General features: G+C 41.0%; 1 protein-coding gene across 2 annotated transcripts in view; it reads left to right on the top strand.

The window, feature by feature from the left end:
- Positions 1-14,999, top strand: part of LOC132994606 (cadherin-18) — a 190,061-nt gene that overhangs the window by 102,485 nt on the left and 72,577 nt on the right. For both annotated transcript variants that reach the window (XM_061065085.1, XM_061065084.1), the window contains exon 2: positions 11,115-11,684. In XM_061065085.1, the coding sequence (XP_060921068.1) occupies positions 11,454-11,684 (231 nt within the window). In that variant the 5' untranslated portion in view covers positions 11,115-11,453. The remainder of the gene's footprint in view (positions 1-11,114; positions 11,685-14,999) is intronic.

Below are 14,999 nucleotides of genomic sequence, written 5' to 3'. Positions count from 1 at the left end.
TCTAAATTTGGACAACGTAAAATTGCCTATGCCTTGTCTGTAAGATCCAAAAATGAAACATTATTTTTTGATCTCCTAAATTATTCTCGCAAAGTTAACTAGATGAAAGAAAATGACTCGGAGGAATTACCAAAACAAGACGGAAAATGAGTCGGAATCGCAGAAAAAAACCCCACTGGTGATGTAGAGAGGGAGGAAATGAAAAGTGAGAGCTTCATAATCTCATTCCATGTGAGAAAGTCGTGATTCAGTTTGCCCAGAAAAGTGCTCTGTGAGTGCGTCTACTTCTTGGTCTCCCATGGTCTGAAGTAGTTTTATCTATAACCAGACTTTTTTTAAAAGGATGTGAAATAAATAAATAAAATGTCAGCGTGACAACATTGATGTCCGCAATGCTCAACACCACATACAGCACGTCCTCCTCACACTTTCCTACGCCTATTCTTCCCCGCCTTCTACATCACCAGCCTATTTCATATTTGGACTATGAGGTGGCATATTTGTCTGTCGCTGCTCCCAACACCTCCCTTCCCCACAAGTCTCTGTGGACACTTGAAAAGCAATGTGGCGAGCGTCTGCGAAAACCCCTCCTAAATTTCTTGCACTTCATCCCCTCATGAGGGAATCTACCTGGCAGCGAGAAAGCAGGCTTATCTGTGTATGAAATGCTAATGTGGATAGCCTCAGCCCTGCTCTGTGGATGAGAGCACAGAGGCGCTCTCCTTGTTGTAAAAACCCTACCTGCTCTGCATGTTTAGCATGTGTGAAACTCTGAAGCCTGCCAGACTCCGGTAGACTCGTCCTGAATTATGACTTTGCAGATATGAAGAGAACCAAGTGCTGGAGGAGATAAGGAAATATTTTCATCCCACATCTACCGTGCTATATTTTTCCTTTTGTTCAGTTTGGCAATGAGTCGTTAAGATTCTAAAAGCACTAGCTCATTGACTAGTCCAATGACAGAATTTTATTGGAACCGATTCAACACTGAAGTCAGTTATCATACTAAATGACTAATCTAAAGGTAAGCAAACACTCAGAAAACACTCCAAATTGAGAACAATTTATTTTAAAATGTCTCTTGGTAAACAATGTAATTTGTTTTGCTGAGTGTGGCTAACGTTAGAAGTGCTAGTAGCACCTCCAGCCTTCGATCTTCCTTGCATGTTAATGTCTACATTCCTGTTCCAAACGTGGTTACACAATGCTTCGGTCCTGCCACGGCCTACATAAATATCTCAATTTTCTAGACTCAACTAGTCAAACCAAGCTGCTCCTGTGAGAAGCTATCCGTTCACTGTGCTTGTTTAAATCAGGGCAGTAGAGCAGGCCCATTAACATGGGCTACAGCCGGTCTAGCTACAACCTCGGCTCGTGGTGAGAACCCAAATATTAAACATTTGCGTAACCTCCAAGTTATTCTGGGGCCGACTAGCGAGGGTGATGACCTGTAACCATTAAGTCGAATTAACGTGCACGTCCCTAGGTATCAAGTCAATAAACTCCAAATTTGTTTCCAATAAAAATACTTTTGCGTCTCCCTAAAGTTGCTATCATGTGGTGTCAATTAGTTTCAGATTGTGAAAACTAACTAGAAGACCCCAGCAAGTTGAAGAGACTGCTCAGAAAGTTTGAAATTTCCCTGCACTCCTTGCTGTAGTAGACAAACTTGACTTCAAGTTACATAAAATCATGATCAGAAGCACAATTTGGGTTGATGGTGTTATGGTATAAGGGTTGTTACTGTTAGTTGCTATCCAAGTTGACTGAACTGGATTCGTTCTGAGCAATTAAATACAGCAGATCTTTTTTTTTTTACAAGTTGAAGCCCAGGAACACGTCAAAGATGAAGGAATGACTTCCAAACTCTGGAAATGTGACCGAGTAGGGAGCATTTGAATGAAGCAGAGGAAAGGTCTTAACTCAGTTGACTTCCATATAAAAGATCAGCAATTGTCTGTGACACAAATAAAACAGGAACAGTATCTTAGAATAGATGGTGCTTCAATTGTGGTCAAATTGTCCATTAAATAGATTTAATGCTCATTGCAATTTGAAGTAGGACTGTGCAATGACATTAGTTCTGAAATGATATGTAAAATTGTAAATACAGGTAGATAAAAAGTATCATATAATGTCCTTCGTAATAGTTTCACAGTAAGTTTTTGTGAAAGTCTTCAGGCCTAATTTGAGAAAAATAGACATTTTATAGGAAAATCCTTATCAGTAAATTGAAGACGTGAAATAAATAGTGATTCAGGTAAATGAAGTATGTCTTTTAAGATTGGAGACTCAGCTCGACAATCATCTTAAAAGTTTTCTGAGTTAAATATCAGTTGGGTTTTGAGGTTCATTGAACAAAAGAGGCTATTATCCGACATCAAAGCGTCTGCCTTACTCCTCTTGTGTTATCTTATCCTCTTACGTGCACTGTGCTGATGGACTGTCGTCTGGATGCTGTGTGGGAGCGGCTGCAGCAAACCTGGGAGAGAGTTGATGATGATGCAAGTTGAAAAACTGTGTGTTTCTTTTTTTTTTTCCCGGCAGTGGCCAGCAGATGGGTGCTGTCTGCTCCATTCTGGCACTCCCGCTGTATGATTAGAGCTCAAGAATCCAGCCATTAAACACACAACAGATGGGACATTTTCCATCTTACGCCCAGCTCTCATTAAACAGCCAAACAACATATAGTGGGGTTGACGAGTGCAGGCATCTTTTTCTTATTTGACACAGAGTGAAAAAAGGGACCAGACAGAGATCCTCCTTCACTGATATAATTAAGGTTGTTTAACTTGGCGTGCGAGATGAAGCCATCGCAGACTTACCCGCTCTCATCTTGCAGACCTCTCCCCCCTCGCCGAGATGTGTGAGGAGTGGTGCGTTTCAGGTTCGGGGTAATCAAAGCTAAGGGTTTCGGACAGATGGTGTTTGGAGGGTAGTGTAGCGGAAGTAAAAAGTGGATGTTGACATTGGGAGACATTGTGGGAGGAGGTGACTGACGCACCATCCAGCCCACATGACTCAGTGGGAGTCATTACTGCAATGAGCCTAATTACCTTCAGGCCTAATCTGTGTTTAAAAACCTGCTGCTTATTGCTTTTAATTACCCACAAGTGTAAGAAAAGACTCAACGGCAAGGTTGGAGCATTTTATCTGTAGTGTTTCTGTATTTGTGCATGCATGAACAGCCTGTTGTCACAACTATGCTGTCAAAAAACAGATGCTTGGTTCGTAGCTAAATGCATCTAACTATGCAGATATGACCATTTGTCCTCTTACTTTTTGTTTAAATGTGATCTTTGAAAGCAGGTATTATGGCATTAAGAGCATGAAAGTCTGCTTTGAGTAGCAATGGGGCTGGATTGATGGATCAGACAACCACTGGACTTTGACTTAGGAGAACAGGGTTAGATTCCTGTGTCAAACGATTGGTCGATATTGGCTTTTAGTTACCCAAAACACATTAATTTGGTGACATTTGTGAGTTATGGTAGGTACATAGATATGTGTGTGTTTTTTTAAGAACAAAACCCTTTCCTGTGTAGTTACTGTGTCATTTTACATTATTGTATTTTTCTATTCAACTGATGTAAATATGTTTGATTTGATTTTAACTTCTATTTTTATTTTTAATAATTATATTCCCGTCCCCTGTTTTCTGGAGCTGCTGTAATGCACAAATTTCCCCCACGGGGGATCAATAAAGTTTATCTTTATCTTTATCTTTATGTCATTTAAAACCTTAGTTATGTTATTTGGTGCTGGTTTAGGTTAGTTGGATGAACAGGCAGAGTCCTCGATGCATTGGTCTCATGTTCGACTCCCAGTCATGATCATTTGATGCACCCCAACTGTCTATTCTGTCCAATAACGGCAAAATGACCCAACAAATCTTTAAGAAAAACAAGCGTAAGTAAATAAAAAATTCTGACTTTTTTGGACCATTTTCCATTATTTGATGGTAAAATCTGTAGAGAGACAGAGACTAGGGGAAAGCAATGTTCATTCCAGAGCTTGCAGGATCGGAGGGTAGGAATCAAATCTGTTTCTTCCAGGGAATCCCAACCAAGATGTTTTGATGTCAAAATATCAATCGGGCAATATGTCTTCGTCATGACTCATGTGATAGAATTTTTGAATCGCTAGTGCCAAACATCAATATCTTAATAAAAAAAAAAGCTCTGAACAGATTTCCCTGACCATTTGGCTGCATTACTACTACATGACTCCTTACAGTGGTGTCTATGACATGAATGAGGAGAACATGACAGTTGGGTAAAGTCACACTTTGGGGAAAGAAGTGAAGGGTTAAATGATGAAGCTTGATGATGAAAGGTGAAACTGACACCAAATATCAGTGAATAAACTAATGAATCCAACCTGTTTAGGGGCATTTTATATTCTCCAGTTAATCAGATATGGTGATGCCTTATTATATGATCGTCTTTCAATACATACAGTATATGTTATCACATAATTGCTTATTGTCAAAGGTACAAAAGTCATACATTTGAAATGTTGTTTTGATTTTTTTTACGAGATTTTGCTTGATTTAATTGAGGAAGTCTTGCATCTGAGCATGGAATGGGCCAAGCTGCCACCAGATTGTTACCTCGATCGTTACTTTTTTTGAGATTTCGAGATCGGGGATGTTTTGGCATGGTGGAGGGAAACATTGCTGCAGGAATTGTTGCTATGTGTCACATTTTTTGAAGCTTCAGGTGTCTGAAGTGAAATTCCTCTTTAGTTCTGTTTTTCCTCGACTGCTAACACAGAGGGCTTCAACTGTCGTCATCCTCCGCAGCACAAGTGTGTTTGACAGCGCAACTTTTTTCTCCTCGGCTTACACCTTCATTTAAAATGTAACTGAGACAGTTGTACTGTCTGTAGCCTGAAAACTAAATTACCCTCAACCCCATCACTTCAGGCAAGAAAAAAATAGAGTTGACTCCGAGGATCTTCAGATCTCAGTTTGACAAGAAGACGACTCTCAGGGAGTGTTATCCTCAGAACCGGGTCATGATTATGACATGATCTTAAGGTTGTTTTTCATGGATTTTTACTTGGGTTACGTAAGGCGATCAAAGGTTTTCTTCTTGCAGGTGTTGGAAAATGTGCTCGAGTTGATTTGTGAAAGGAAATATCAATCATAAGCTTCAGGGAAAGACTCAAAGTCATGTATAATGTTTGTGAATTTCAAATTAAAGAAGGTGTAGAGCGGTTGGAAATGGTTTCATGAAGATGAGTTCAATTAAATTTGGGCTCTGGAAGCCTTAAGGTGAGAGACAGATCATGGAATGTGGGTGGTTGGTCTGAATCTCAAGCCATATTTCTGGCTGAGAGTTTAACACCTGCCTTTAGCAGGAAATAAAAAAAAAAACCTGTGATATTCCAGGAGAGCTTACATCTGTTTAAAGCAAAACTGTTGATGTGGTTGTGTGGACGGGACCTTTGACACATTAGGGGAGAGGAATGCTAACGAGATAAATTGCCAAATTGTGTACCAAGCAAAGCCTGAGTGGAGAAAGGATCACAAACTTTTCTGTAGGAAAACTAACCACTAAAACAATTTGTTCAGCTGTGATTAAGTGTGTTTGTTAAACAGCATTGTGGAAATACTTACAGTCGGCTTGGCTAAAACCCTGAATCGCTGGCACCTCTCTCTCTCTCTCTTTCAACCTATTTGAGGAAACCTCCAGGGTGTCCCACACAGTCAGAGGATCACCCTGCTTGTGAAGCTGATCAGACTAATCTGCCTCCTTTCACAAACAATACGTCGGGTCAAATCAACCAACTGACTCCAGGGGGAAAAAAACACCTTGTTTAGACACAGCTTCAATTCAATCTAATGCATTCTGCAGTTTCAATAAGGTGGTATTCATCTTAATGATGCAAAAATCTTTGAAATATCTAAATTTGGATAAAGCAATCCTGCTAATTTATTCACCATAGCAGCAATAAAAAAAGGCCATATATAGTATAATATTGTCTCTAGTTTACATCATCGTCTCACCCGATCCTTTCTGTTGCCTGTCAATTCCATTCAACCAAAATCCTGCCTTTTCCCTTTTACACTCCGCTCTGTGCAAAACACATATATTTGTAAAGCTGCATGCCATAAGCTATAAAATAATGATGCCAGACAAGATCGTAGAACACATATTGCATCTTTTGCAGAATATATTCCAGGTTCACAGCCCTCCTCCTTCGGCTTCATCAGCAAAAAAAAAAAAAAAAAAAAAAAAAAAAAAAGCAGAGAAGAAGAATGAATTCATGTTGCGGCCTCGGGAACATTTCACAGCAGTGTTACAGAGCATGCTTTCACAAACTCACATTGCTTAGTCACTAATTTTTCTCCGCTGTTGCTGCTGTAACTCCTTGTTAAATTCACCTCAGTAGAGCACCGTCTGAGACTGCAGGAAACAAACGGGCCCGTTAAAAATTGTTCAAAATATTGAGTGTATTTGTTGCCTCCGGGAGAAGTCGAGAGTCTCTTTTGCTGTGGGCGTCTGGACTTCTTTGTTCAGGAGATAGAAACAGTAGTTCAGTGGTGTCTGCTTTGACCCGCCCCAGTCCTCCACTATCTCCTGTTTGACATCCGCAGAAAGCTGATGCTGTGAAATCGAATGCAGTGGCTGAGCTCTCAACAGGAGCCCAAAACATTAGCTATTAGCTGCAGGTGACAGGAGCCTCTTCTCCCTCTTTGCCCGACTGAATTGATGTGCATCTTTGTTACTTTGCCTGTCTCTTATTTCCTTTTATCTTCCTACCTGTTTTTTTTTTTTTTTTAAGTGTTCCACCCACTGCAGTGTCATCAGTGCAGGAACTGTTGGCTGCACTTTCGGCTCAGGTCTTATTCAATTTGTGTTGTTTACATGCCCTGTTGATTCCCTGCGATTGAGTTTTCCTGTTTCCATGAATAAAACAGGAGACAAAGACACAGTTTTTTTGTTTGCCAATGGTGTAGTCACCGCTGGTTAAGCAATCCACCGGGGAAAAAAAAAAAGAACTTTGAACGGGTTCAACGTACGTCGTTGGGATGTCAGGAAGAGGGCATAAAGGAGAGGGGAGGTCATGATGCTGGTACGAGTCACCTACTTATGCGACAACATGGATCTTTTCTCCAAGATGTTACATTATTTAATGCATTAAAAAAAATGTTGTTAAAAGCAAATCTATGTCAACTGAGAAGAACAACTGGGTTTACTGGGAAACGAATGTTCCAGAAGCCATGCAGTGAACGTCTTCTTCAAGTAAACAATTTGACTTGGTCAGGAACTTGAGAACATGAGAAGTTAAATTATGTGTAAATTAGGGCCCAACCATTATGGGTCTTGGGGCCGTTTCTGATATCAATATTGGGGAGAAAAAAAATCCGATACCGACATATTGGCCTATATCTTTCTTAGATCTATGTTCAAGCTGTAGAGGTAGATAGAGAGAGATATACACATTTATTGGGTTGATCCCTCAAATGCAGTTATCAAACACCTGTGGAAAGTATTTACATCACAGTGTTTCCCCTACCATGATATTAGGGGGGCCGCCCGCCCTTTTTTTTTTTTAGATTTATTTTTGGACTTTTTGTGCCTTTATTGTAGAGATAGGATAGTGGATAGAGTCGGAAATAAGGGAAAGAAGTCATTTAAGGATACCTTTCCGATAGAACAGGACAGCTGTCATTAAAAGTAACACTTAAAGTGTTTATGTCGGCGTCAGTCTGCCCGCACCCCCCCCCCCCCCCAAAAGCTGTAAACCTAGGGGAAACACTGCATTATTAGGAAGACAAGATGGCCTCTCAACTGGAAAGTAAAAGTAGCATATGCATGCAAACACAGTAACATTTGACAAACACCCTGCCCACCCTGCCTCGGGAACATGGAACAAAGAAACAACATTCTCCTGAAAAAGGGTGGGAAATCATTTCTATTGATGGAGCCAGCAGATGCTCTGTGTTTGACGGTTACTTTGCTCAGAGTCAGCGTGATAATCAGACAATTAGGAGACTGATTGAACAGAGCCCCGGGTGGTGAAAGTAAAAACCCCCTGGAAAAAGATATTCTTATTCTGACTCACTCAGGTACAATAATTGTCTCTCATACTCTTTAGATTTGGCGGTAAATTAGCTCTGTTGTTGTTAAACCGTGATGTTGTTGAACTGGTGAAAAAAAATGCTCTGAAGAATAAAAACCTGAAAAATCTACTGAGAGGAACTACTCCATCAGTATTCTGTGCCAGCCTGGGTGTCATTCCCTGAGTTAGGAGGAGCAGGATTTGGGGCGTCGCTCTACCTATGCAGATGAGAATCTTCCCCCAGATTACACGTCGAATGTGTGGCTGAGTATTTATCCTCCGCTGCTTTAATCCGAGCTGATGTGGAACAGACTTTGTGTTCCCTTACACTGCCTGGGCTGGCAGTAGGTATTACCCCTAACAACCAGTGCACTTAGTGAACATCAGCAACAACTGCAGTTGAGCTGCGTAATTTGCATGTGGAGATATATGAAACATGAGGATTAGTCAGGGGGTTCTAAGCACATCTTAATCTGTATGTATGTGAAAATATTTATATTTATGAAAAAAAAGAAGGAATTCAGTGGTTATCCTTCAACGTGTTTGACAGTCGTAAGTTGCATTAATGTCTCGTTTCAGCATTTTTCTCTAATGTTGTCAAATGCATTGTGGGAGATATAGAGTGTAGCCGGCTTTGAAGTGTGTCAGCTCCTAGATCCTATTAAGTATCAAATATCTGTGTTTGTCCTCCTGATAATCCTCACCAAGAGTCTGTTCTACTGCAGCACTTTGAGCGTCACACCAACGCCGCTGCTTCAAGTCAAGTCTTTCAGATCGTGGGGTTTATTATAATAACTTTTATTTTCTGAAATATGTTGTTGTTGTTGTTGTTTGAAAGTGTTTGCTCAGATTTCACTGTGTCTGTTTCTATACTTACCCTTTAAGTTATTGTGATGTTTTTTTTTTACAGTTTCAACATTCTGCACACTAAATGATGATCAAATGATCATGGAAATAATCTGTAGAAGAATCTATAACCAAAAAGAATAATTTGCCCGACTGATTTTATTCATGGCCTCGCCCCTCTTCCAATCGAGTCGGGTGTTACACCCATTGTAGACAGTCATGACTCAGAGTTATTTTCAGAGGATATACTTGATTTCTATTATATTTAAGAAGAAGAAAAATCAAATATAAAGCCTTTAAACTAAAAATAAAAATAAAAACTGTAAAGCTTGTCAGCACAATACATGTTCTGATGAAGTTCTGATAAATCCTATAAAGCCTTTAACAAGGTTGTCAAATTCATTTTGATATGTAACAATTAAAAAAAAAATAATAAAATGTTACAATATTTTTTAAGAGATCAGAAAAGTAGCAAAGCTTTTAAAATATGACAGGGCTTCAGTATTTTTAACCATAAGCTTTGGCGAGCAAAAGAGAGACAGAGAGAGATGTTATGGGATCTAAGTGTGTATGAAGGTCCAAGTGGCCATGACAGATAATATAAGGCCAACGCACAACTATACAGATGAAAACTTTTGTTTAAATTTAGGCGAGAAGTTAAAATATTGAAATTATGACTATGTTGTTGATTTTATTTTATTTTTTTAAGATTTAGTTTTGGACTTTTTGTACCTTTATTGGAGAGATAGGACAGTGGATAGAGTTGTAAATCAGGGAGAGAGAGTAGGGAATGACATGCAGGAAAGGAGCCACAGGCGGTGCTGAACCCGGGCCGCCCGCTTGGAGGACTACAGCCTCCATACATGGGGCGCGCACTCTAACCACTGCGCCACCAGCGTCCCGACTATGTTTTTTAATTTATCAAAGAAAGGTTTTTTTTTAAATCTTTTTTTCCAAACATCTTGAGATTTATTTTGAGCCACTTGAGTATCAGAGTCAATATCTGCTGTTACCTGAACAATCTTACCTTTGCAAACCCTTAGGTGGATTCAAGATTAAGAGGACCTTGGGCTGAACAGACGACCTCGTAATGTCAGCAAAAGCTTTTCTTTCTTTTTTTAAATTTTATTTGCAATTTGAGAATTGTTTGTCTTCCACATATCTCACTGTACAAACTCAAACAACTTACAATCATGAGTATCCGTAGTAGTTACACCACACTGAAGGGCATCTCAGAAGAGCAAGGTCAAACGATGCAAAAAGCTTCTATTTGAGGAAAAAACAAAAAAAGGTTTAGATGCACGCAAGGAGGACTGATTTCATGCTCCAGCAGCACTTACATAACATATCTAACTTTAAAAATCCACTCCAAGATTAGAACATTCTCCATAATACCTCCTCAGACACGCTGAGATGCACATGCAGAAGGTAATGCATATTCCAGACACGGCAACGGCAGCTTCACTTGGATGCTCAGTTACATAGAAATCAAACAATGCTCGCAGTCATTTTCATACTCGTTCAATGCATCTTCAATATATACGTCTGATTCAGAGAAACAGTCTCTTTCTGTCTTTTCCATTCCACTGCCCTCTAAATCATCCTCCGCCTTATACGTCTGAGTGGCTTGATGTCTGTCCTTATCATAGTAAACTGTGTCTCTTCCTTCCATTGCTTATTATTCACCGCGCCGAGGCACACACTAAGCCTCGCAGTATGCCCCGGTCGTGTTTAAACAGCCAAATCAAACCTTTCCCTTATATTTTTTTAATAAAGTCAACTCAGGCTTTGAGTCACGGGGGGGGGGGGGGGGGGGGGGGGGGGCTGTTCTCTGGAAAGACGGCTCTGACCTCACAGGGCAGTATCAGTCACCAAGCAGCGCTCTGACCTTATAGGCACGGACGACCTTTTGATAGCCCCGCAACTCCTCGAGTCGAAACATGTTTGGATCATCTTCGCAAAGTGCAGAAATGCCGAGTCCCAGAATGTTTGATGCCTCTTTGTACCTTATCACAGTCGGCCCAGTTTAAAGTGCACGTCCTCCTCATCTGTGAGGGTTTATGAGTTGCAATTTAATTGGAGGGGAATTAGCAGACATTTAGCGTCTAATATCCATCAAATTAATCTCTAACTCTGTGTTTCTCTTTCCCCCTTCTCTCTCTCTCTCTCTCTCTCTCTCTCTCTTTCCCTCACAGGAAATCCAGAATGGCTTCCGGGATTGACCTCCGCTCTTGGTAGAAGAACCCAGAAGTTCACGTCCGTTTGCACATCGTCTCACAGCTTTGGGAATTTCATGATGTAAATTAATCTTGCTCCTTTTTTTTTGCTTTTGGTAAACCTCCGGCTTCGTCGCCATGAACCTTAGAGGATCTACTGGGACCGCTATTTGCTCAGCTTGGATTTAGATTCCGCTTCTGTTTGGACTACTTTACGTGGGTGGGACTTGCAGCGGTGGCTAGTGGTGGCGGCTGTGGCGGTGGGAGGACCTTCCCACCTTGGAACACGGGGATAACCTTACAAACGCTCGCTCCACCATGAGGATATCCACCGCCTCCTGCCTCTGTCCCGTTCTGGTCTGCCTCTGCTTCATCCAGAGGTGTTACGGGGCGAGCCACCACCTCCCCGCCAAAGTGCCCTCCAAGAACCAGACCAGACTGGCCAACGGGGAGACGGAGGTGCACCACCGGCCCAAACGAGGCTGGATCTGGAACCAGTTCTTTGTTTTAGAAGAACACATGGGACCGGACGCACAGTATGTGGGAAAGGTAAGACTTTTTATGAGCCGACTGCTGAAAAAGAAATCTTTTGATCCTAGGGAACTCGCATTTGAACAGCTTACTGAGCAGTTTTGTCTCTTCTTTTGTTTTATTTGAGAAATAGGTTACAGCAGGAGCAAGTTGTTCTATTGAGGTAGATTGCCTCGTCGGCATTATACAGGCTTTTTTTTTTGTCTTCTGATGTGCAAATACAGTCCTAATTTGTGCAGGTCTTTCTATCTTTCATTGCAATGTCTGAATGTATTCCTCTTACGATAATGTCCAAAAAATGTTTTATTCGCTGTAATTAAGGAGTGCCTCATACCATGTCTGCTACCACAGGAAAGCCGACACTGCAGAAAAACCCTGACCACAAAGCTATCTTTTAACAGAAATATTAGAAGTGGTCTCTCAGTTGGAAACAGATACAGATTTAATCTCTTAGTGATAAAACTGTAGCCAGTATAAAAATGGACATAGCCACCGATACAACATCCATTGTTTTTTCTGACTAAAGTGCCTAGTACCTAGCAGAATCCTTGAGTTTTGGCATTTTTGGCCTTTTTTTGGACAAGAGGTCATTGGCTGATTTCTAGTGACAGTTAACATTGTGTTGGATGGGTTTCAATGTGAAGTGGTAGCCAAAGTTGTTTATTTATAAGACTTAAGAGGCTAATAGAACATTTGGAGTGGCATGAAGTGGCCCCTAAATGGCAAGTGCAGAAAACCAATACCAGCTTATAAATGCAAACGTAAAAAATCAAATAGTTAAAGGTTTTGCAATGTAAAAAAAAAATGGACCATGGACTTCTTGGATGGTCTGTAAGTAAAATATAGTGCACAGCAAGCCATATTATCCATCCTGTATTTCGATAGAAAATCTATGAAATGGTACTAACAACAGAAACATGGCCAAGAGGCTGTGTTCAGTAACTGAATTAAATAAGTTGACCGCCAGCAGAAAGCTCGAAGCATCGTCCTGTGACTTAAAGGGAAAAGCAGTTGCTGGGAAGAAAAACTTGTCGTAAAAGTAGACTGTCTATGAAAAGGTGGATAAAAAAAACACCAGTGCAGCATAACCAGAGAAATTAATTCCCATCTGCCCAATACATCACCACCCATAATGCACTGGGCTTTTTGCCTTCCAAAGCCACTCCCAGGCTGTTCCCTGTTTGAAAGACTTGACGGGGAAATTCTCTGCAGCATAACGACTCCACTTCAGTTTTCATCAGTGCACAATTACTGCAGCTGCACCAACAGCTGCCCCCGCCAACCCCCCCCCCCCCCCCCCCCTCCTAAAAAAAAAAAAAAAAGACTGACTCCAACATTACAGTATTAAAATAGTTTCCCTACAGATCCACAGTTACACTGCTTTCTGCCGTGCTCTCCCAACGTGTGTTTTCACCAGCTGATCTCAGACATTATGATTTCATGCGGGCTCCGCCCCTCTGCGACTCTCCGTGAACAAACTCCACCTGGTGGGCTTTAACATGAACATGAACAGGGAGCTAGCCTTGCAGTGAGGGAGTGAAACATTGTTCAGTTACATTATGATATCTAGATTATGATGATATGCCGCTGGTTGAAAGTTGGGCCTTATTAGGGATTGACTTGCTTTTTGGAGCCAGCTTCCAGTGGCCACATGGAGAACTGCAGCTTTTGGCACTTTAATGTTGGCTACATTTTTTTCTGACCTAGAGATTGTTGCTTGTGAGAAACAAACCCCCTGAGTAAAACAAATATTTATACACAAGTGGGTATATATAATGGAAGGGTGCCTCATAGTTGTACAGTTTTATGAATGTAATTTCAGGGTCATTGCAGATCGACTGATGTCCCTCGAAGTAGATAATAGATAGTTGTGAATATTATTCCTGTTTGTGCATAGAGCACGGTGTAGCCTAGTTGTTGGTGGTGACTTTTTCTGTTAGCTCCACAATAAGCCACAGGGAGCTGGTTAAGTCCTCTGCTTGCAGATTGCCTGCCCTTATCTCCTGAAATGTGTTTCTCCGCTGCAGTGATCATTATTCCAGGCACTCAGGCACAGACTAATCCCCTCAACCGCACTCACAGAGACAGAGAATGAGAAAGGCACAACGCTCCTCTGACTGCACATATGTCTGTATTTCAGCAACAGCAGCATTTGAAGGGGAAAAGGGGAAGAAAAAAAGGGGATGACATGCTCGAGAAAGGAGTAAGAGGGGAAACAACAACAACAAAGCAGATATCACGTTCCAACTTAAAGGTCTTTTTTATTGAATAAAAATGCGGCTATAATCACCAGTGCCCTTGCTAAGCTGACAACACAGGAAAGAAAGGTTATTTATTGGTGAAACGTGTTTTTGCTAATATTATTTGACGCATGAGTGAAGCATAAAATCCCACTGTGCCAAACAAAACAAACACCGTGCTCTGAATTTGAGACAATACCGGGGATATTTGTAACAAACTCGAAGTATCATTTTTTCAGAAGTAGCGGCACAGGAAATCTTACATTGAATTTGTTGACTACTTTGAAGTTCATGATTGTTTGGTTGGTTGGCTGGCTGATGTGTTAGCTCTACTTCTACCTTAAGGGTGTTGTTACTCTGTGTGTGTGTGTGTGTGTGTGTGTGTGTGTGTGTGTGTGTGTGTGTGTGTGTGTGTGTGTGTGTGTGTGTGTGTGTGTGTGTGTGTGTGTGTTGGTGTTTGGGTTTGTGTGTGTGTGTGTGTGGCGGGTGCTGCTGATGAGAGCCAAATAAACATAAACAGCTAATCCTGGATGATAATAAAGCACTGGGAAGACACATAAACATTATTAAGGAATCAATTTGACATGCATGTCTAAAGAGATGAGGTCTCCAGATGGTTAGCACAGGAAAAAAAAAAAACATTTAATTATGTGGGTTGGGACTGGTGTGCAGTGTCCTAATGTGGCTAGCAGACAGAATGACCCTTAATTAGAGGAAGACAGGAGGGGACGAGGAGGAGGAGGAGAAGGAGGAGGATTAATGTACTCAGCACGTACTGCTCTGTATTGTTTTTCTCCTTCCTTTTGCTTGATTAAAAACCGTGGACATTAGCAAGCAGCCAATGAACAGTTCCACTGCTGGGAATTGCAAACACTTTCTTTGACGGTAATTGCTATCATCAAAAATGGAAAGTTTTGAAACAGACGTTCCTTGATGAGATGCACACAGATATGGAATATTAATCATCGCACGGCCCACATAATGAATCCCATGTGCTCAAGGAAATCCACAATGTCAAAATGTAAGCATGCCACAAACAAGTTTTATATTTTGGCAGATACACTGCTTCAGTTGAAGCAACCTTTTGGAGGAA

Source organism: Labrus mixtus, chromosome 19 (assembly GCF_963584025.1).
Source record: "Labrus mixtus chromosome 19, fLabMix1.1, whole genome shotgun sequence".
In the NCBI taxonomy this organism is placed as follows: Eukaryota; Metazoa; Chordata; class Actinopteri; order Labriformes; family Labridae; genus Labrus; species Labrus mixtus.
Note: the sequence above shows the minus strand (reverse complement) of the source record. Positions and strands in the feature narration are given on the sequence as shown.